Here is a 21,520-nt window from a genome sequence, read left to right on the forward strand (position 1 = left end):
CACTGAGGCAACATGGCCATTGGGATCATCCTTCCTTCTCTAAATGAAGGGACTGAAGCAGACTGTGTTCATGCCAGGTATAACCTGGGAAATGAAGATCCACTTGAACCCATGCCCAGGGAGGGCCCCAGTGGGACATCTCTAAAGGTAACAAGAACCTGTCATGCGTCAAGATTTCTGGACTGCACAGTCCTGGAGAACACTGCCATGGATGCTTGTAGAGGGGTATCACTTGTGTGGCACCAGGAGGCTTGAAGACACATTGGTGTGTTTTGGAGGGGACTGTAGGGTTGGATGGAGCAGAGCTCCATCCCATTTTGTTTGGATCTTTTGGTCCTGGGGCTGTCCAAGTACAGAGCTACCCCCCTGCCTGACCCCAGCCTGCTCCTGCCTCAGAGAAGTGTGTCCTGGAGAAGGGTGGGCACCCTGCAGAAGAATGGTGCCTCAGAGAAGGGTGCCCCGACTTGTGCCTGCATATGCCAGGGTGACTACATTATTTTCAGAGTATGATGCTCCCTCCTGCACAGCACCAGCCACATTCCTACAGAGCCCCAGCACACTTGGGACTGGAAGTACCTCTGGAGATGTTCTGGTCCAACCTCCTGCTCAGAGCCTGCTCAGGGAGGGGCTCTTCCCTGACCTCTGGGGTGCCCTGCAGAGCTTGTCTCCTCCTGTGCCCAAGCAGTAGCTGGCCCCAAAGATCTCCCGGCAGCCGGGAGTGGGATCGAGCACGGGATGCCCTGGTAGCATCCTGTGAAGAGGGACAGAGATGTTCACACCTGGCTACAAGAAGCTGGGGGTGATTGGTGAAGTGGCACTAACATCAAAGTCAACAGCGAGGTGACATGTGCCTCCCAGGAGACACTACCGAGAGAAGAGGGGCTGCATCTCGCTTCCCACCTCTGCTGCCTTCAGGCTGGTGCCCCCGGCGCCGGGAAGGACCCAGCCTGGGGACCAGGACCCCAAATGCCTCTGTCCCCACACGTGTGGCCGGGGCAGCCGTGCCGTGGCCCCGGCGCCGTGCCGAGCCCTCCCCGCGGAGTGCGGCAGGCTGTGTGACAAGCCAGACCAGCATGGTGGATGGCAGTAATTATCGTGCGCCCACAGCTGAAGGGGAGCATATGGTAAGGAAAGGGAAACTAACTTGTATTTTTCCGCACCCCCGGGCTCAGCCTTTCTGGGGCTGTCACAGTCGATTTGTGCTGCCTGAGCTGTTTCGCCCCGGCCGCCTCTGCATCCGGCAGCTCCCTCGCAGGCAGCGGCGGGGCTGGTGCTCGGCTCTCGCTGCTCCCGCAGCCCCTCGTGCCGGGGAAGCCGCTCGGCAGCTCCGCGGGCTGTGACCAGACACGGCCCCGCTCCCTGTCCCGGCCAGCGCGGGGCTGGGGCGCTGCGAGGGAGCTGGACCAGCGTGTGACGGGTGTGTTTGAAGGCGTGGGGGGTGACAGGACACCTTGGGATGCAGAGTCCTGAGGACCCTGGACAGAGCCGGACACCCACCCTGGCAGAGGGCTGGGTTTGGGGACCCCTCAGTGTCCATCAGCTCTGAGCTGTCTCCGCTTTCCAGCCACACCAGGCCCTCCTGCAGGTGGGTTATTCCCCACTGGAGCTTCCAGCCAGCCCCTAAAAGCCACCACAAGTCCTACAGAGCCACTTCCTGAACCACTGCCTGTGCCATGGGCAGCCATTCATAGATTCACAGAATGGTTTGGGTGGGAGGGGTTCTCAAAAATCATCTCATTCCACCCCCTGCGACAGGCAGGGACACCTTCCACTAGCCCAGAATGCTGCAAGCCCCATCCAACCTGGCCTTGGACACTTCCAAGGATGACACAACCACAGCTTCTCTGGGCAACCTGTGCCAGGGCCTCACCACCCTCACAGGGAAGAATTTGTCCCTAACATCCAATCTAACCCTGCCCTCAGGGTGTCTCCATGGCACTGACACCCTGTCATGATGTGGCACCTCAGGTGACCCCAAAGAGGCCGGGATGTGGCCAAGAGGGAAAGCTGCCACCTCAATCCAGAGCTCTCTCCCAGTCCTCTGTCCATATCCTCTTGCCGAAAGCAAGCTAGGAAATGGTAGATGCAACAGGCAGTTGGGAGCACAGTGGTTTTATGCCAGCTCATGGCCATTGGGGACTTCTCAGGTATGGGAAAAGTGGGATATCTCCCTGAAGCTGCCAACAGGCCTTGGGGTGGGTGGGATCCTGCTGACATTGGCCATGTCATGACAAGCAGGGTCTGATCCTGGAGCTGAGCTCCTTCAAGGGTGGTGATTCCCTCCGTGTCGTGGTGTGGGGTTGAGTGGGCACCACCTGGGCATCACCACAGAATGGTTGCATCTGCCAGCTGGGCACAGATTCATCTCCAGAAAGCAAACTTCCATTTTTCTTTGAGAAAGGGGAAGTGGGAATTCCTAGTTCCTTCCCAGACTCACTGCTGCTGTCAAGGAAGAGGCTGGTGCAAGCCACTGTTTCTGTGCAGTGGGATATAAAACTGGTTTTCTCACTATTGCTGGTGTCTCACTGGTACAGGGCAACATCTCAGGAGTCCAGTTCGGGAACAGAATGTTTGAACATGGAGCTGAACCTCAGGGGAAAGTCAGTCCGGCTGGTTAGAAACATCTCAGCTCAAAATTCTTCAGGGTGCTGCCTTGATGTGAAATACGAGATCTGGCCCCCGGGCACCCTGCCTGACCCATAAAGGGAGGATTTTCCAGGGGTCTGGTACACCCACGTGGCTGCTGGTCACAGGATGCAACCCCAACACCCAGAGGGAGGTTACTTCTGTAGGAGTAAAGTCGATGACCAGGACAGTTCAAATTCCCACAAAGCCCTCAGCAAACATCAGTAGAAAGGGGACATGAGGAAAACAGGGGACTGCAACGGTGTGCCCTGGAGTTGCCCTTCCCTCGGGGGTAGGGATCACCTTCCTGGGCTCATTTGCAGCCCCACACACAGCCAGGGCAGCAGGGCTGGGGAGAGCAGCCACCGACGGAGCTCCTTCCCCTATCCCTGGAGGTGCCTGGCTTCATCCAGCTCCATCCTGGGCCAACTCCCTGGATGCCAGAGGAGGGTGGCACAGGCAGAGGCTGGTGGTTTTAAGCACACAGTCATTCCTACTCGGCCCAAAGAGCCGCTGACCTCCCGGGCACGGCGCGAGGTCCATCTGTCGCGGGAGCCTCTAGCCCGGGGACAGCTTGCACGTCATGGTCCTGAGCATTGCTCAACGCCGGGGCCGTGTCCCACGGGCACAGCCAGCTCTGGATTCTCCCCTCCGTGACCATGATGCCCAGTCGGTGCCTGCAGCCCCCCGGCAGCGGTGTGCCCCCCTCCCCATCTGATTAACATCCCAGTTACACAGATGGAGAAATAAAATGGGGCTCTGCAGCCCCTTGGCTCATCGATAACCCGAGGTGGAGCGACGATGTGCACAGAGAACGGGAGCATCAGTTAGTTTCTCTCTAGTGGCAGGAGGAGGATGGGGGCTGTTGAGGGGGTGGGGGGCATCCTGAAATGCAGAGCTGAATTCCCAGGCTGGAGGAGGTGAAGAACGTCGCTGTGGTGTGGAGAACCACATCCATGTCTCCTCTTCATGCTGGATCCCTTGGATTTGCCTGCAGGACCCGAAAAGCGTAACCTCCCACCCTGGGCTCCCTACTCAGCACGGGAACCCTTTTGTGGGGAGAATTTTATCTGAGGAGAAAAAGCACCAAACCCAAGCTCAACTTCTTCAGCCAGGGCTGAGCGAATGGGAGCCGTGGGGTGGGCTGGGAAGGAGAAGACCCCCGGGAAGCCGCGGCTTGGTGCCTCCTCCCCCTGCGGGTCCCTGACCTCCCGTTTGCCTGTCAAGAGCGAGCTCCGCCACCGAAACACCCCCTGTCAAATTAGTGAGTCAGAAGACGTAAGAGAGACCACCGCTGCTAATTTGTACATTAACTGGTTCTGACAGAAATATTTCACAAGTGAAAAAACAGAAAATGTGCCTCAAGACAATGTGCAACTTCCGTACCAGCAAACTTCTGCTTAACTGTGCGGTGCCCGAGGAGGGGGGACCCTCTGCCCCGCCGCGCCCCCTGGGAGCACCGGGGTGGGTTTGGCCCCCGGAGATGCTCCTGGACTGCTGGATCAGGCCCTGAGCCGAGGGAGAGGGGCTGGTGGCCGCGGACTCCCCAAAATGGGAAGGGGGCGGGGGGGGGGGCGGTGGATCCTGGCACTGTTCCCCATCGGGAAAAGGGAAAGGGATTGTTGGGGTGGAAGGGCCTTGGTGACCGCCCCCTCCTCGCCCCAGGATAGAGGGGTGCTGTCCCTTTGCAGCACCCCTCTATCACCCACCCTGCTTCCAGCAGCTTCCTAGATCGGGGTCTGCTCCTTCTTGTCCCCACCCCAGGATACGACCTCAGGGGCTGTTCCCGTTTTCACCATGTCGTGGGCTATGGCCACCCTGCCAGGAAAATGCACCGGTGCAGCAGCTCCCTCTGTGCCCCGCGGGAGATCACCGGGCTGCGAACCCCCCCGAGCCACCCCAGCACTGCCACCTCCTTGTCACCACAAGCGGCGGTGGCCGAAGCTGGTGGCCGAGCCCCCCGGCCGAGCCCCCGGGCGGCAGGACCCCCCCGTCGGAGGAGCAGCAGGAGCCCCTCAGCGCGGCCTCCCGCCCTGCCCTGCCCCGGCCTCCCCCGGCCGCGCCGGTGCGTGTCGGGGCGCGGGTGGGAGCAGGTCCTCGGGCCAGCAGCGCCGAGCACATGATCTGTTGTGGCAGGTTCCCTGCAGCCTGGAGCCAGCCCCGAGCGAGCGCTGGTGATGGCTTTAATTGCTTTCAGATTCGATAGCCCAGCCCGTGACAGCGCGGCCGCCGCGGCTCCAGCTGGGCCGGCCCGGAGCCCGCGCAGCCCCTCGGATGGAGAGCCCGGGAGGACGAGGAGGAGGAGGAGGAGGAGGAGGAGAGGAGCCACCCTGGGATGGGACTTCCCTCTTCATCCCAGCAAAGTCTTCTCCACGCTTATGGTCCCACGAGGGTGAGTGTTTGCATCATCCCCTGAGCCTCGTCCCTGGGGAGACCCAGATGGGGGACAGCGTGACCCCCCCGGGATGCCCTTGCAGCCCTGCTGTGAAGCCACCCAGGCATGTGACACCCAGGTGTCACCGTGACACTCAGGTGAGGACCCCACAGGACCTCTCCCCTTAGGGTGCAGCTCTGCTATATCCCCATTTGGAGCGGGTGGGAATGTTGGAGGACTCCACTCCCCCATCAGAGCTGGGGATGTGTCTTTGATGCCACTGGGACACAGTCTGGCCCTCTCTCGTGGCTGCCCGTGTCCCCCCAGCCTGCATGGCCGTGTTTGGGGGCTGGGAATGGCTTCCCAGACAAATCTGGCCCAGACCTTGGGGGGTTTCTCCCCCATCTGAAGTGCCAACTGCCCCCCAAGCATCAGGTCCTCACCCTGCTGGGGTGATGGCTCTGGGGGAAACTGGGGGTCTCCTGGTGGGGGGGGAAAGGGCTGCTCAGCAACCACAGTGGCACCCGTGGGCTGGTCCTGACCCACTGGTGCCTGTACCTGCCTCCTCCTCCTCCTCCCCCTCTTCCCTGCTGCTTCGAGGGTCTGAAGAGCCTCCCCCAGCTCCAGCCAGCCCAGGTGGGTGCAGGCAGCTACTGGCACAATCCATAATGTTTCCCTGCCTGCCTGGCACTGGAACGTGCTCGAGGGGAGCGGGATGGGCACCACAGCACCCAGAGTTCACCCATGGACACTACCCTGCAGCAGGGCTGGGGGTCCCAGCCCGAGCCACCCTCCTGGCACACGGTGACAGTGATGGCCATTCCACGTGTCCTTCCTGAGGGGGCCCAGCCAGGAGCCCGGGTCGCAGCAGCAACCCCTCCCTGCGGGGTTACCGGGATGGGGATGGGGCTTCCTTACAGGCGACCCCCAACCCCCCCTCCTGGTGCCTGCAGTTTGGGCAGCAGCAGCGGCTGCTGTCTGTGGAGGTGAAGGCTCCTCGATCTCTCTCCAGCTCGTGGCAGAGCGCGGGACACAGCGCAGGATGAGGAGGGGCCCGCTCGCATCACGATCCATTATTGCGGGCAGCGCCGGCGGGCGCCCGGGGCAGGGGCTGCATTATTGACGAAGGGGAAGGCAGGCCGGGGCGCAGGCAGGGACCCTCCTGCAGGGCTCAGCCCCGGGCAAAGCACTTCGCCAGCGCCGCAGAGCCGCAGAGCTGCCGGGCCTGGCCCGGGGCAGCGGCCACAGCCGCCGCAGCCGCCGCCGCAGCCCGGTCGTGCGATCCAGAGCATCCCCCGCGCCCGGGATGGTGCCGGGCTCGGGGTTCCCCTCGGCGCACCCCGGGGAGGGTGGCACGGACGGGCAGCAATGCCCTCGTGAACCCCGCGCTGGCACCGGTGCTGCAGCTCTGCCCCCCTCCAGCCCGGCGCAGCGCTGGTGCTGCGCTTTTTTAAGCTTCCCTCTGTCTCTCGGCGGAGATTTGTGGCGTAAAATGCACAATATGTTCTATCTGCCCTGTGGGAGCCATAAAATATTCACCAGCAGCTCCCATTATAGTCACAGTGAATCACAGGGAGCGCTCGAGCCCTCGCTCCCCGACGTGCCCCCTCCCCCTGCAGCCCCGGTGCAGCCTCGGGGCCCCGACCGTGCCAGTGCCAGGGCCTGAGGAGCAGCCAGAGCCCGCCCAAATCCCGCAGCAAGGACCCACATTCCCACCTCCATTCCCAAGAGACATCCCCGGGATCGGCGGGTCGAGGGCTGGTGACTGCACTGATGGAATGGCAACTTACAGAATGGTTCGAGTTGGAAGGGACCATCTTGTTCCACCCCCTGCCATGGGCAGGGACACCTCACACTAACCAGGTTGCTCCAAGCCCCATCCAACCCGGCCTTGGACACTTCCAGGGATGGAGCATGGGCAGCATTTCTGGCTGCCTGTGCCAGGGCCTCACCACCCTTCACCTTCAGCTGCCCGAACACCCTCCTGGGTGCCCAGCGAGGAGCAGCACCAGCCCTGTGCATGAAGGGGACCAGGATGGTGGCTCACGTGCCCACAGCAGCCTGTCCTGGCTGCCCTGTTCCACCACACATGGGCTGGTATGTGAACATCCCCAGGGTGACGTGTGCTGTCACTTGGCTTTTTGCAGCCACAACCCCCTGAGGGAGGTGTCACAGCCCTACCAGGGTGGTGGGACAGCCCCTGCCTGCTCCTTGACTCTGCTGTCACACCTGTGTCTCACTGCTCTTCATATGGCTCAGTACCACAGCACTCCCCTGCTTCCACCTCCCCCCATGTCCTGCTGTCCAGCATTCCCTTCCATTCATCCTTCCCTTGACCCACTGCCCATCCCCACTGGTTCCCACTGCCCATCCCCACCTCCCCCTTCCGACCTCAGACTCAAGACTGACAGAGCCAAGGGATGACAAATTTCCTAATAAAATGACACCCTGCTCTGGAGCTGATATGCCAAACACAATTTTCTCTTTTGCCACACAATCATATGTAATTATAAAGCAGTTAATGCTGCCTCTGCCCTTGGGAATCAGGCCCAATTAGGGTTGGATTTCACCTCCACCCCTTCCATGGCCACACTGCAGCTCTCAGCCCAGTCCATGATATCTCCTCAGAGCTCCCTACAGTGTCCCATTGTCCCAGTGTCCCAGGCAGCATCATTGCCATCCACTGCCATCCCCGCACCTGCTCCTGGGACGTGTCCCCTCCCAGCACCAGCCCACACGAGTGTCCCTGGCTGCACCGGGCAGTGCCATGCCAAGCTCCTGGCACAGCAGGATTTGCCCCCGGTGTGTTGGGTGGCACAGGGCTCACCGGGACATGGCTCCAGAGAGCCGTGGGCAAGGCAGGACACAGTCACCCACCTGGGCTGGTCATCATGACAAGGGCCACCACCACCAGGTCACCGGGCCGAGATGTCCCAGCACGTCCTTGGCTCTGAGCAGGCTCAGTGTGGGATGGGGGGACCGCGGTCACACATGGGGTCACCCCGTGGTGGCCACACAACCCACCGGGATAGCCGGGAGGGAGCAGGGCCCAGGCAGCAGCTTCCCAGGGCGGCCGCGAGGGTTAAACCCGGCTCCTCTCCCTGAACAGACTGAGGGAGAGGAGGGAGCGTGGCAGTGCCCTCCCCGCCAAAATTAACTCTCCATCTGTTTCTCCCCGGCTGAGGCTGATGGCTTGTGACAGGGCCTCCTGAATGTAAAGATGTTTCGCCCGGAAAAATCTATTACAAGTTGCTGTAAGAAAGACTGAAATCCTCTCCTTCTGTCTCTCCCTACTGGTCTCAAGGTGCCCACCCGGGGCGAGCACGGGCTGGCACACAGCCGGCCGCCTCCGCTCAGCCGGAAAGCTCTGCCCGCGCCAGCCGGGTTCGCCGCCGGACAAACGGCACGGGAGGGAGCCGGGTGCTGCCCTGGTGCTGGGGAGGAGGGAGAGCTGCTCCTTCAGCCCCAGCCCGGCCCCGGTGCCGCCGAGGCAGCGGCCACGGCCACGGCACCATCGCAGCCCTCGGCCAGGCCGTGCTGCGGGTGGGGAAACTGAGGCAGGAGGCCGGGGAAGGGGAGCCCGGCCGGGCGGGCGGTGGGTGCCCTCTCCCGGTCGCAGCACAGCCCTGCTCGGCCCTGCGACAGGAAACCTGTCATTTGGTTTACCGAGAATTTCTGGAGTTTGCTTTATTTTCGTCTCTTTCCGTGTCTCCACACAGCCTTTCTCGGCCCCCCCGCCCCGAAGTGCAGCTAAAAAACCCAAAAATTCAAATTCCCACTTCTTTTTGGAGCTCAGCTCTCTCTCCAGCACACTGCCAGATGCTTCATGGAAATGCCTTCAAGACCTTTTGCTTTGACCCTAAAACCTCCCCCCTCATCCCCATTGTCTGTTCCACAACAGAATCAGGCAGCTTCAGTAAAAAACAAAACTTTATTTGGTCCATCAGAACCTGAGTTTGAAAACCACCCATGGATAATTTGTATCATACAGGGATTACTGATCTGATTTACAATTGATAAAATATCCTATGATTCTGAAGAGCTGGACAGTATTTACAGGGTTAAAAATATTCACAGCTCAGAAAGACAGAAAGAGAGAGGAGAAAAAAAAGTGAAGGACAAATCATCCCGAGGAGGAAGGAGTTGGAAAGAGAGAAAACAGATCGACAAACAAAAATACAGACAGAGCTTGGCTCAGCAGTCCCAGCTGGGGGGGCCAGGAGGGTGCCAGGGCAGCCCACCCCCCTGCCCACCCCCTGGGGGACACAGAGGGACAGGCTGGGCAGGGCCCCACACACACCCCTGCCCAGTCCAGCTGCTGGTGCAGGGTTTGGGGTGCAGGGTGCCCCCCAGCACAGTCCCTGCCAGAAGAGGGTCCAGCATTGCCCACCACCCCCCTCAGCTGCAGGTCCACACAGCTTGGGAAGGAGAGGGTACACAGGGGGACCCCCAAAACACACACACATGTACACACACACACACACACACACACACACACACACACACACACACACACACACACACACACGTGCCAAGTCAGAGAGCCACGATGCCCTGAAAGCATGGGAACAGCTCCCACCAGGATCAGCCCCTGCCCCGGAGCACCCATGGGACCAGCAGCACCCCGAGGCCCTCACAGCCTTCACCTTGTGCTCACTCGGCCTCTGAAGGAGGGGACTCTCCACTTCCCCCCCAAAATCAACCCCCTCCCCAGCACACGGCAACACCAGGGGCCTGCTCCCCACCCCCAGGTCTGTCCTGCTGCCCCTGCAGGGCAGTGCCCAGGGGGCTGAGCCCAGCTCGGGCCATGGCTTCTCTCCAGGCACTGCTTCCACCGGCTGCCTTTGCATAGTAACACTTGTGTGACAGTTGAGGGGGGTTCCCGCTGCCACAGCCCCCACGAGCATCACCCCATGGGCTGGTTTCCCATCCACAGTCACAGCAGAGGGGGCACCTCTGAGTTTCACCCCAATTACAGTGAAACCCCTCAGAGCAGCTTTCCAGAACAACCCCGTGCCCTTTCCTCCCCAGCCTGGCACCTGGGACAGGTGGGGTGGACGGGGAGTCTGGGCACCACAGTGGGTCCCTGGCATGGGCAGCACCATGGTAGGGTGACCCCGGCACCCCCCGGCCCATCCTTGGTGCCACGTTGGTCCTGGGAGTGGACATGAGGGAACAAGACAGCGGGAGGGCCCAGGGACACACAGAGGGTCACACAGACGGACAGACATCAGAGGTATATTCTTCTTTTTGCAGCACCAGCGTCCTGGTGCCACAGGAAGGGGCAGAGTCCTGAGCGTGGTGCCTGGGAAGGGCTTTGACAGCAACCTCCAGCCCCCCCTCTCCCACCGCCCCCCGGGGCAGGCAGAGGGCACCGGGCCCAGGTACGGGGCAGGGGGGATCCTGAGATGGCCCCGTGCCCCCAGCGCTCCTCGTGAAGTGCATGGGGGCCGGCGGGGCCGGGCGGGGGCAGCGGGCGGGGCTGGTCCTGGTGCTGAGAGCTCACCCGGCCCCGCGGGGGGGCCAAAGCGCTGGGAGCGACCTCCCGGCTCTGCCCCTGGCTCAGCGCTGCCGGCTCGGGGGAGCACCCGGGCCAGGGGCTCGGGGACAGTGACGGGGGAGCGGGGCAGGGAGGGGGAGGCGCTTCGTCATAGGGGCCGGGGGCCGTGCAGCCCTGCGACCTCGGGCGTGAGCAGCGGGTTGTGGGTGCCCTTGGTCAGCATCCAGTCATTGAGGAAGGCCTGGGTGGCTTTGCGGTGTGCCAGGCGGTGCGTGATGGAGAACCCGGCGTTACCCTCCAGCTGGGACAGAATCACCAGCACCTGCCTGTGGAGAGAGCAAAGGGTTCAGGGCAGTGGCCTCTGACCTGACAATTGTACCCTCTGCCCCAGGAATCCCACTCCTGCCCTGGGAATCCCACCTCTGCCCTGGCAATTCCACCCCTGCCCCAGCAATCCCATCCCTGCCCCAGCAATCCCATCCCTGCCCCAGTAATCCGATCCCTGCCCCAGCAATCCCACCTCTGCCCCGGGAATCCTACCCCTGCCCTGGCAGTTCCACCTCTGCCCACACCTCCCTCCCAGGCTCTGCCTCACTGCCAGCCCCCTGCCAGCCCCCGGGGCAGCCCCCTGACCCGCCCCTGCCTACCCCGGACCTGTGCAGGGGGGGGACGCTGTCCTGTGTCTTGAGGCTGCCGCGCGTGGACACCACGTTGAAGCTGTCGGTGCAGTCGCACTGGACGTGCAGGTAGGACTTGGGGTGCCGGTTCTCCACCACCACGATGAGCCCTGCCCAGCCATGTGTCAGGTAGTAGCAAGTCATCCCTTCACGGCCCTGGGGAGGACAGCAGGGGAAAGGGATGAAGCCTCCAGGCACCCCTGCCCCCGAATCGAAACCCCTGGATTGGCATCTTCCAGTCCAGCCAAGGGCTGCCCATCTGCTGGGCTGCCCCACGTTGCCCCAGGGGGCAAAGGGGGTGGGCACCCCTGGGGTGGCAACCAGAACTGGCACAATCGTGCCAGACTGAGGACACTGCAGAGCAGGGTCCAGGCTCCCACTGGTAGCATCACCCCACTCCCCACTGCAGCCACAGGGGCCCAGACCCCGCCCGTGCCCCCCACCCACCTCGTGGCGCTCGCCCTTGTTCTCAGTCAGCAGGATGATGGCATCTGCCAGCGTGGTGGGCTGTGCCTCCACCTGCTCCACCATCACCAGGCGGGAGCTGTAGATGGCCAGGATGTAGCTGGAATAATCAGTGGCTGGTCGGCTGCTGGTGGGACTGGAAGCTGTGGAGACACCCGGAGGAAGGGGCCATCAGGGAGATTGTCACCAAGCCCACAGTCCCTGGGAGCAGGGTGCTGCTGGGCTGCTGCACGTGCAGGCAACCTCCACCTCTAGCAAGGTCCCCACAGTGAGGATCAAGGGCTTTGCCACCTCTGCCTCCCCCAGCTGTCCTCCAGCCCCTCACCCTGGGTGGCAGGGCCGGCCAGGGCAGTGCTCCAGTGGTTGAAGGCACAGCACACCACGGCGTACTCGCCCGGCTCCAGCATCACGTCGCAGTTGACGAACTTCTTGACAGCTCGTTTGCTGTGGGCCATGAGCCGGCCCAGGCTCAGCTTGTTCCCGCTGGTGAAGGTGGCCCGGAAAACCATGATGCACAGATCCAGCAGGTGACTGTCCACCGTGTCTGACCGCCTGCACCGGAGGGAAGGGTCACATGTCACCCAGGACACAGTAGGTTGGCATGTCCAAGGGAAGAGCCATCCTCCCACTGCCCCAAAAATCCAGCCCCAGCAACCAGCTCATGTTCAGGGCTTGGGTTCCAGCTAAAACACGAGCAGTTCCAAAGAGCTGGATGAAGTGCACGGTGATGGAAGCCCATCTCTGGGCTCTGAGACCCTGCAGGATGCCATGTGGCAAGAGGGTGATGTGTTTGGGATTACCCAAGGGCCCAGAGAATCATGGAATCATTAAGGTTGGAAAAGCCCTTTGAGACCATTGAGTCCAACCACTCCCTTGGCGCTGCTAAGGCCACCACTAACCCATGTCCCCAAGTGCCACATCCACACGGCTTTTAAACCCCTCCAGGGGTGGGGACTCCACCATTGCCCTGGGCCACCTGTGTCAATGCCTGACCACCATTTCTGTGAAGAAATTTTCCCAATATCCATCTAAACCTCCCCCGGCACAACTCGAGGCTGTTTCCTCTTGTCCTGTCCCTTGTTCCCTGGGAGCAGAGCCCGACCCCCCCTGGTTCCTCCCTCCTGTCAGGGAATTGCAGAAAATGAAAAGGTCCCCCCAAGCCTCCTTTTCTCTGGGCTGAGCACCCCCAGCTCACCTGCTGCCCTCCTGGAAGAGGGCAAACTCCAGGGCTGCACGTTCCAACACTGTCAGCGATGTCACCGTCACTGGCCCGTTGGCCTTGTTGGGGAACATGCCCTGCACACGCACCTCGTGCCAGTCTGAATGGAGCTTGCAGATATCCACGGAGTCAAAATACCTGTGGGAAGCTGAGCTCAGCCCCAGGGGATACGTGGCTCTGTCCCCACATCCCTGGGGGTACACTGCTCTGTCCCCACACCCCAGTATGCTGCAGGTCCCCCGCATCCCTTGGGAATTCCCGTTCCTGCCTGACCCAGTTGGCCCTGTGTCCCATTTTCTGTCCCTGCCCAGCTGCCCGCCCCACAGCCTGTGCCTACTTGATGAAGTCGCTGTACTCCATCCAGAACACGCCCTCGCTGCTGCCATGGGGCATCAGGTCGTGGCGCAGGGGCGCCGGCCAGTGCGGCCACTCGTCCGACCAGCTGCCGTTCCAGGAGAAGCGGCCCCAGGGATTCCGGAGCCGCAGTAACCTGGGAAAAGGGGGAAAACGGTGTTAGACACCCAGGAGGAATGGGAGACCCAGTCAGCCCAACGCAGAGGGCAGCCCACCACGTCTGCCCCTGCCTCCCAAAGCCCTCACAGCAACCCAGACCTAACTTGTCACCCACACTGTTGCCCTAGATGTCCCTGTCCTGCTGTTCTCTCTGTCCTTCCCTGCCCAAAGGGGTCAGCCAGGTTCCGTGGGGATGGGGTTCTGCAGGGAAGTAGCTGCTGAAAATGGGGCTTCCTACAGCACCCCAGCTGTGGGGGCAGCTTCTGTTCCTATCCCTGTTCCCTCCAAAGGCGAGCAGGATGCTCTGACCACCTCGCTGAGCTGAGCACTCCACTCAACCCTCTGTGTCTTGTGAGACCAGGTGAACCATTCTACACCTGGATGTGGAGCCAGCACCAGACAAGGACAGCTCATATGACAACAGAATCTTGTGACACCCTGGAATGGGACACTGAAGAGCCCCCAAGGTCTTGTCCAGCATGCCCTGAGTGCCCAGGGTTTGTGCTGGGGCTGTGGGCAGGGGCAGCTGTGCTCACCTGAAGCCCTGGACGTCCCTCACGTCCAGGATGGAGTAGGCGTGCCGGGGCCGCAGCCCCATGCTCTCGTAGGCCACGTCATCCACCTTCATGTTGCCTCCGCCACAGGACGCGCCCATGAGGAACCTGCACGGGCACAGCAAACCCTCAGTGTCCTGCCAGGCCTGGCATGGGGGGAAGCTCGTCCTCACCGCTCCAGGCATGGGACAGTTTCCCCCCAGGAAGCTCTTGGATGCTCCCTCTTTGCAACAACACTGTAAACTCCCCAGGCAGTGCCCAGCCCCACTGGCCAGAGCTCCCTCCAGCTGCCCTGTGCACAATGAGCCTGGGCTGTGCTGAGCTGCTCTGCACAGCAGAGCTTTGCCCAAACCTCACCATGTTTCTGCCAGGCCCCAGGGTCGTGCCTGTCTCTGCTGCCTGACAGAAAGCCACAGAGGAAGGCAGGTGGTCTATCTGGTCAGGGGTGAGGACAGACTGTTTGGGGCAGGAGGTCTGCACCAGTCAGGTTTTGGGGGGACACCACATGCTGGGTGTTACCCACCTCCCATTTAGCCCCATACCTCGGCCTTGAACCAACCCAACTGCCCTCCTGCCAGAGTGATGAGCAGGAGCTCTCTGCTTTGGCTCTGTTCCCTCTAGACTGGCTCTGGCCATGCCCAGGTGTGTCCAGCAAAGATGGGTAGGAAACACATGCAGGGTCACGCACTTCACAACACATAAACACTCAAAGCAAAGCAAGCAGGTTCGGTGCCATTTCCAGACTCCTGCAGGAGAGGAGTGCATGGGGAAGTTCCCCAGGATCTTCATTTCATATGAGAATTACTCACAGGAGAGCTTAAAGGAGGAGCTCCACCAATGCTCCAGACGAGTGGTGGGCTCCACCCCAGGTAATGCAGTAGCCCCTCTCCTCTGAGCCCCTACAGACAAGAGCAGCCCCCCTCGCCCCCTCTCCGAGTGTCCGTGCTCCTGCCACAGCGCCCTCCTGCCTCTCCTTACCCAGCCTCCTTAGAACTCAGCATTTTGGCCCAGATGAGGTCAGTGTCAATGGGCTCCTCACGAGGGTTAGTGGAGCTGACCTGCAGCATCAGGCTCTCGCAGGGGGCCCCCGTGAGCGTGGCCAGGCCCTCGATGGCACGCCCAGCCTGGAGGGCGAAGTACGAACCGTGCAGCTTGGCCAGCGCCTTCTCAATGAGGGCGACCCACAGCTGCTTCCTCTGGGCCTGTGAGACAGGGAGGGACACATCACACACAAGGCAGGACCTAGGAAAGCCCCTCTCACCCATCTCTGCCCTGCCAGCCCTCCCACTGCCACAGAAGACAGAGAGGCAGGAGCAGCAAGGCCAAGCCACCAGGAGCTTGTCACCTTGGCCAACAGCGAGTCCGTTCACTCTCTGCTCGGTGTTTTGTTTGCACAGCTTAACTCCCCTTGGGAAAAAGTCCTGGAGTGCAGATCCAAGAGGCCTGGATGCTGACAGAGCTGCAGCCAGGGGTGGCCAGCAGTCAGGCTGGCAGGGTGGGTGCCCACGGTGCAGGCCCTCCCATCTGCCTCAACCTGGACTTAAAACAGTTTAATAATGGAAGAGGACACCAAGGCTGCCAGAGCTCCAGGAGTGTTTGGACAATGCTCTCAGGCACATGGTGGGACTGCTGGGGTGTCCTGTGCAGGGCCAGGAGTTGGACTCATAACATTTGTGGGTCCCTTCCAACTCAGGAGATTCTATGATTGGAGCACACCTGGAACAGCTGCAACTCTGCTGCAAACCAAAACCAACACCCCTTTGTCAAGGGAGATGGCCCAGAGCACACATGGCTGTGGGACTGATTAGATTTCACCCATGGAACAGGCACTGCTTCAAGGACAAGTTCCAAAAACTTGGAGTGGCAAAGTCCTCTTCTCCAGCACAGGGAGTAATTATAAGCCCTAATTACAAGATGCAAGTTTTTTCCCAGCAAATGGGGATTGGTATCTGGTGCTTGGGGGGCAGCAGGGAAAATCACTGGGACATTGTGACTGTGTGTGACTCACAGGTGGCAGCCAAGAGCTGGCAGAGGAAAGGAGGGCAGTGAAGATTTCTTTCCGATGGATAAAGAGAGCTTATAAGTGCTGGTTTTTGGGTCCCTCACTCAACAAAATCCATTTTGTTTATTTCTGCCTGAGCCGCAGCCAGGGAGCTCAGATAAGAGCCTGATTTTTGTTTTATTTTTAAAACTCTTGTTTTTCCTTTTTTAGCCCCCATGTCCAGCTCACACAGCTGAACACTCAGCAGAAAAATCTTGACACGATTCAGATGCCCCTGGAAACAGAGGTAAGGCAAGCCCAGCCCATGTGAAAACCTTCAATCTTTAAAAAAACCCCAAAGCAAACTTGAAATTCATAAGAGAGGAAAGATGGATGGAAAACAAAAGAACCCAAGACAGGTAAATCTTATGGTCAAATAAAGAAATGCATCTGGATCCTCTCTGTCTGGGAGAGGCAGAACGTAGACACAGATTCCTTCTTCCCCTCTCCAAAGTTTCAGGGTCCTCTCCTGACACAATCTACACATGACACAGTTTGGGGCTGCGTGTCAAAAACCAGAGGACTGGGATTTGCAGAACGAAATCCAACCCAACAGTCCCTGGTTCCTCCTGACAGTGGCACTTTGTTTTCTTTGGCAGATTTTGCCGCCTGAGTTTCAATAAAGACGTTCTCAGTCTCCTTCATGGACATGATCCCAGCAAGAGCCTCTGGGCCTGGCAGGCAGGGTGGGCACAGCGCGTGCTGACATCCTGAAGGGGCTGAGGGAGCTCCGTTCACCCGAGCAGATCCCACCCCGGTGTGCCCAGAGCAACCGGGCACTGGGTCGGAACAGGCTGCTCCATGTGCCATCCCCTCCCTCTCCACGGTCCCTCCCTGGCAAAGCCAAGCTGCCAGACGTCCCCGCAGAGGAAAGAAACAGCTTTCCCTCAGCCCCTCGCAGTGCAAAACACAGGGTAAAATGTTTTCCTTTCCTGTGAAGAATAAGGACAGATTTCCCTGCAAGTGGAAGTGGCTGTGGTGGAGAGAGGAGTGAGGGAAAAGCAACTGTGAATGAAACTTCTCCACTGCAGCCTGGAAAATGGCAGAACGGGTTTAAATAGATGTGTGTTATGGCCTCAAATAGTTCAGCTGTCTTGAGAGCACAGCAAAGAGCAGGGTCCTGAGCTGCAAATAGGGTGCAACCAGGCTCAGTACTGGGTCCTGCACTTAAGTCACACCAATCCCAGACAGCTCCAGGCTTGGGGCACAGTGGCTGGAAACTGCCCAGCAGGAAAGAACCTGGGGGTGCTGGTCAGCAGTGGCTGAACATGAGCTCAAGTGTGCCCAAGAGGACAAGAAGGCCAATGGCCCCTGGGCTGTACCAGCCATGGTGTGGGCACAGGACCAGGGCAGTGACCATCCCTGTGCTGGCACTGCTGAGGCACCTCCAGCCCTGGGGGCAGTTCTGGGCCCCTCAGACAAGGGACATTGAGGGTCTGGAGCGTGTCCAGGGAAGAGAACGGAGCTGGGGAAGGGGCTGGAGCAGCAGGAGCAGCTGAGGGAGCTGGGGGGGCTCAGCCTGGAGAAAAGGAGGCTCAGGGGGGACCTTCTGGCTCTGCAACCCCCTGACAGGAGGGGGGAGCCAGGTGGGGGTTGGTGCCTTCTCCCAGAAAACCGGCCATAGGACAAGGAGAAATGGCCTCAGGTTGTGCCAGGGGAAGTTTAGGTTGGATATTGGCAAAATCTCTTCACAGAAAGAGTGGTCAGGCCCTGGCACAGCTGCCCAGGGCAGTGGTGGAGTCCCCATCCCTGGAAGTGCTCAAAAAATGAGTCGTAGTGGTACTTTGTGATATGGCTTAGTGGGCATGGGAGGATTTGATCGAAGGTTGGACCTGACCATCTTGGATGGTCCCACACAGTGCAGAGCAGGGGCCTCACACGAACCACGGCAGTACTTCCATCCGTCCTCTCCTGGGAGAGCCTGGGATGAGCCTCCCACCCCCTCCCAGCACCCTGCTCCCCGTCGGTGCCACTGACCTGCGAGAAGAGCAGGTACCCGCACTCGTCGCAGGGCAGCATGTCATCCACCAGCACCGTGGTCCAGGTGCCGTCCTTGCACAGCCGCACCTGGTAGGCACCCTCGGAGCACAGAGTCCTGGTGATCATCACCCTCTCCACCAGCTCGGGCCGCTCGGCCAGCACGGCCAGGGCGCTCAGGAACCTGCCGGCGGGACGGGACGCGGGGTGGCCTCAGTGGGGCAGGGGCGGGCAGCGGGCACAGCCGCCCGGCCATGCAGCGCGCGGGAAGGGGTGAGGCAGAGCATGGGCTACGCGCCTGGGGGCATAAATGGGTTTGAGTAGGGCTGGGGGGGCCGAGCTGGAGCTGGAGGAAGGGGGGGAAAGGAGGAAGGGACGGGGGGTGTCAGCCCGGCTCGCTCCCCCTTACCAGCAGTTTCCCAGCAGGCCCTGCAGGATGTCCGAGGGCCTGGGTGTCCGGAACACCGACCACTTCACCGACCGGTCCTTGAAGATGCTGCAGTTGATTTCGTGGGGCCGCAGCCACTGCTTGACCCGCTGCTGCACACTGTCACCTTCCGGGAACCCCACGGACTTGGGCCCAGGGGGGAAACTGTCATCTACAAAATTCACTTTGTTCTGTGGGAGCAAAAGGCAAGGAGAGCATCAGCTGGGGCCTTTTGGGACTGGCTGGGCACAGGGAGCTCCCCAGTGCCCCCTCAAGAGTGAGAGCAGAACTCCCAGCCCTCCCACCCGGCCTGGACAGACCCTTCCCAGCACTGCAGGGCAGCAGGGCTGGGAGAGGTGTCTGCTGGCAGCAGCAGGGATGGTTTTTGTGCTTCAGGTCCAGTGTTCAGCCCTGCCAGGGCCAGCTGACCTCTCCAGCCCCAAGCTCCAGAATAGGACTCCAATGTGCCTTTTCCTGTTTCGCAGGAGCCTCCCTGGGCAGGGATTGTCTCACACCTTGTGCTGGTGCTAAAAGCTGGGCCGTGGGGGGCCTTGGCTGCCTCTAGAAGTGGCAAAGCCTGCAAACAGCAACCCTGCGAGGAGCCACCTGGCAAAGCAAACACTCCTCAAGCAGAGCCCTGTCCCTACTCTGGAGGGGACACGCTGGGCTTGGCAGTCCCGTGCCAACCCCCAGGTACATCCATGGGGGACGTGAGGGGCAGCTTTCGCAACTGGATTCAGCCAGACAAGCAATTCCAGAGGGAGGGTATCCCAGGTCGGAGCCCTCCTGCAATAGCTGTTGTGCAATAAATAAATAGGATGGATGGAAGGGCAGGTGATCCCCGAGGCATCACCCACATGGATGGTAACACAGAACACCAACTGGAGAAGGGCAGCTTTTTCAGACAGTCTAACAAGGGGTGAAATAAGAACAGGTGTTTCTTTGTTATTGTTAATTAAATTAAATTAAATTCTTTCAGCAAAAGCTGGCTCTCATTTAAATTAGCTTTATGCACACCAAACTAGTAGTTGTCCTCCTCTTTTGTGGCAATGCTATGTGAATGCTTCCTTTGTGGGGCCTCAATTAGCACCTCCAGCTTCTCTTTTGCAGAGGGGTGTTTTTCAACTCATAGCTGTCGTGTCCCAGGGTGTGCTGCTCTCTCAGGGGAACATCTGCTCCCTGCAGCTGAGGAGAAGCCACCTCTGCCAGCAGCCTCATCTCGTCACATCCTGGCCTCACACACGGCCCTCTGGGCTCCTACACAGCCCTCTGGGCTGCTCAGGAACCTGCTGTGCAGGGCCACATGGACACAAGGGAGGGGATTCTCCCCTCTACTCTGCCCTCCTGAGAACCCACCTAATACTGTGTCCAGCTCTCCAGAACTCAGCACAAGAAAGATGTGGAGCTTTTAGAGCAGGTCCAGAGGAGGCTACAAAGATGCTCCAAGGGCTGGAGCCCCTCTGCTCTGGAGACAGGCTGGCAGAGCTGGGGGTGCTCACCTGGAAAAGAGAAGGCTCCAGGGAGACCTCAGAGTCCCTTCCAGTACTTGAAGGGCGCTTATAAATAAGAGGGCAAGTAGTGATAAGACAAGGGAGAACAGTTTTAAACTAAGAGGAGAGATTTAGGTTAGCTATTAGGAGAAGATTCTTCCCTGTGAGGGTGGGGAGGCCCTGGCACAGGTTGCCCAGAGAAGCTGTGGCTGCCCCTGGATCCCTGGAAGTGTCCAAGGCCAGGTTGGACAGGGCTTGGAGCAACTTGGGCTAGTGGAAGGTGTCCCTGCCCATGGCAGGGGGTGGAACGAGATGGGCTTTAAGGTCACTTCAAACCCAAACCATTCTGTGATTCTGGTGGAAGAAGTCAGCTCTGCTCTCTCCCAAGACTGAAGAGAAAGGGTAAAGCTAATAAGGGGACCACACATTGAGAAGAGCTGGAACAGGCACCCCTGGAATAAAGGAGGAGGGAAAGCCCACTGCAGGAGCTCGACCAGAAATCCTGACAGGGAGCAGCATGGGCTGCTCCACGTGACATGGGGCAGGGGGACAACAGGTAAAGGAGAACTTGGACAGCCTGACACTCCTCCAGGGAAAGGATGAACAGCCTGGGAACTACTGGGACAGAAGGAAGCTTGGAAGCCGCCTCACACACTGGCCTCAACAGAAGCATTGGTGGGAGTCTGCAGGGACACTGGGAGCAGAGCAGGCACGAGGGTGGGAGCAGCACTGTCCCCCCACTGCTGCCAGGCCTCCCTTGGACTGCAGAGACTCCTCTAAACAGTGTCAGAGTACAGCAGAGATTCAGTTTCAGGGGGATTTTTGGGGGATAGCCCACGCTGATCTAACAGCACAAGGGGCTCAGCCAAGGCTCTGACCGAGCAGGATGGGGTAAGGCAGGCTCCCCTTCCTGGCAGTGCCAAGCTGCTAATTCAGCCTAGCCATCATCATGATTCATCCTTCAGGCCTGATTCCTGAAGTAACAGATGTTCCCTGCCTACAAAAGAGGTTATTCACTTGCTTAAAAGAAGGGGATAAGCAGAATCTGGGTCTCTCTGCTATAAAGACACCCACGCCTGTTAGCATGGACATGTAGCAATTTTAAAAGCCCAGAACCCCAAAACAGGGTCATTGTCAGACTTCCCCCCAAGCCAAATATCTCTTCTCCCTGGCCTGTGCAGTGGAGACACAGTCATGGACACGCTTCTCAGACCAGGCAGACAAATCCTTGTCTGCACGTCAAAATGGGACTGCAACTCCCTTTCCATCTGGTCCAGAAGAGCTGGAGGCTTCCCCCAGAAGGAGGCCAGAGAAAGCAGCATTCACAGGAGCATCTAATGCCACTCAGGGAAAAAATGGGGCCATCAGAGCTGTGTTTGAGGCTGAAACCCAACTGATTGAGCCAGACACTTCACAGTGGGAGGGGAGGTGCTGGCACATGCTCCCGAGACCCTCGACTGGAGCCAGGCTGCAGCCAAACCTCAGCCGGCCTGCCCAGAACAGGGGGGAGCCACTTGTGCTGCACCTGTGCATTCACAACACCCAAACCGAGAGCACCAAGGCCCAGCTTGTGGCTCTTAAACACCTGCAGTTGCTGGCAGTGGTACCAGTTCCTCTGCCTGCACCCCTGCCTGTGCCCTGAGTTCCTGCCTGCTGCA

General features: G+C 59.9%; 1 protein-coding gene across 8 annotated transcripts in view; it reads right to left on the reverse strand.

The window, feature by feature from the left end:
* Positions 1 to 8,911: 8,911 nt before the first annotated feature.
* CAPN15 (calpain 15) overlaps positions 8,912 to 21,520 on the reverse strand; it is a 59,513-nt gene continuing 46,904 nt past the window's right edge. For all 8 annotated transcript variants that reach the window (XM_032704260.1, XM_032704256.1, XM_032704258.1 and 5 more), the window contains 10 exons: positions 18,355 to 18,563; positions 17,946 to 18,129; positions 14,906 to 15,129; positions 13,910 to 14,035; positions 13,198 to 13,350; positions 12,837 to 12,998; positions 11,967 to 12,193; positions 11,624 to 11,784; positions 11,154 to 11,332; positions 8,912 to 10,825 (listed from right to left, as the gene is read on the reverse strand). In XM_032704260.1, the coding sequence (XP_032560151.1) occupies positions 10,648 to 10,825; positions 11,154 to 11,332; positions 11,624 to 11,784; positions 11,967 to 12,193; positions 12,837 to 12,998; positions 13,198 to 13,350; positions 13,910 to 14,035; positions 14,906 to 15,129; positions 17,946 to 18,129; positions 18,355 to 18,563 (1,803 nt within the window). In that variant the 3' untranslated portion in view covers positions 8,912 to 10,647. The remainder of the gene's footprint in view (positions 10,826 to 11,153; positions 11,333 to 11,623; positions 11,785 to 11,966; positions 12,194 to 12,836; positions 12,999 to 13,197; positions 13,351 to 13,909; positions 14,036 to 14,905; positions 15,130 to 17,945; positions 18,130 to 18,354; positions 18,564 to 21,520) is intronic.

The sequence above is a fragment of the Chiroxiphia lanceolata genome, chromosome 16 (assembly GCF_009829145.1).
Source record: "Chiroxiphia lanceolata isolate bChiLan1 chromosome 16, bChiLan1.pri, whole genome shotgun sequence".
Classification (NCBI taxonomy): Eukaryota; Metazoa; Chordata; class Aves; order Passeriformes; family Pipridae; genus Chiroxiphia; species Chiroxiphia lanceolata.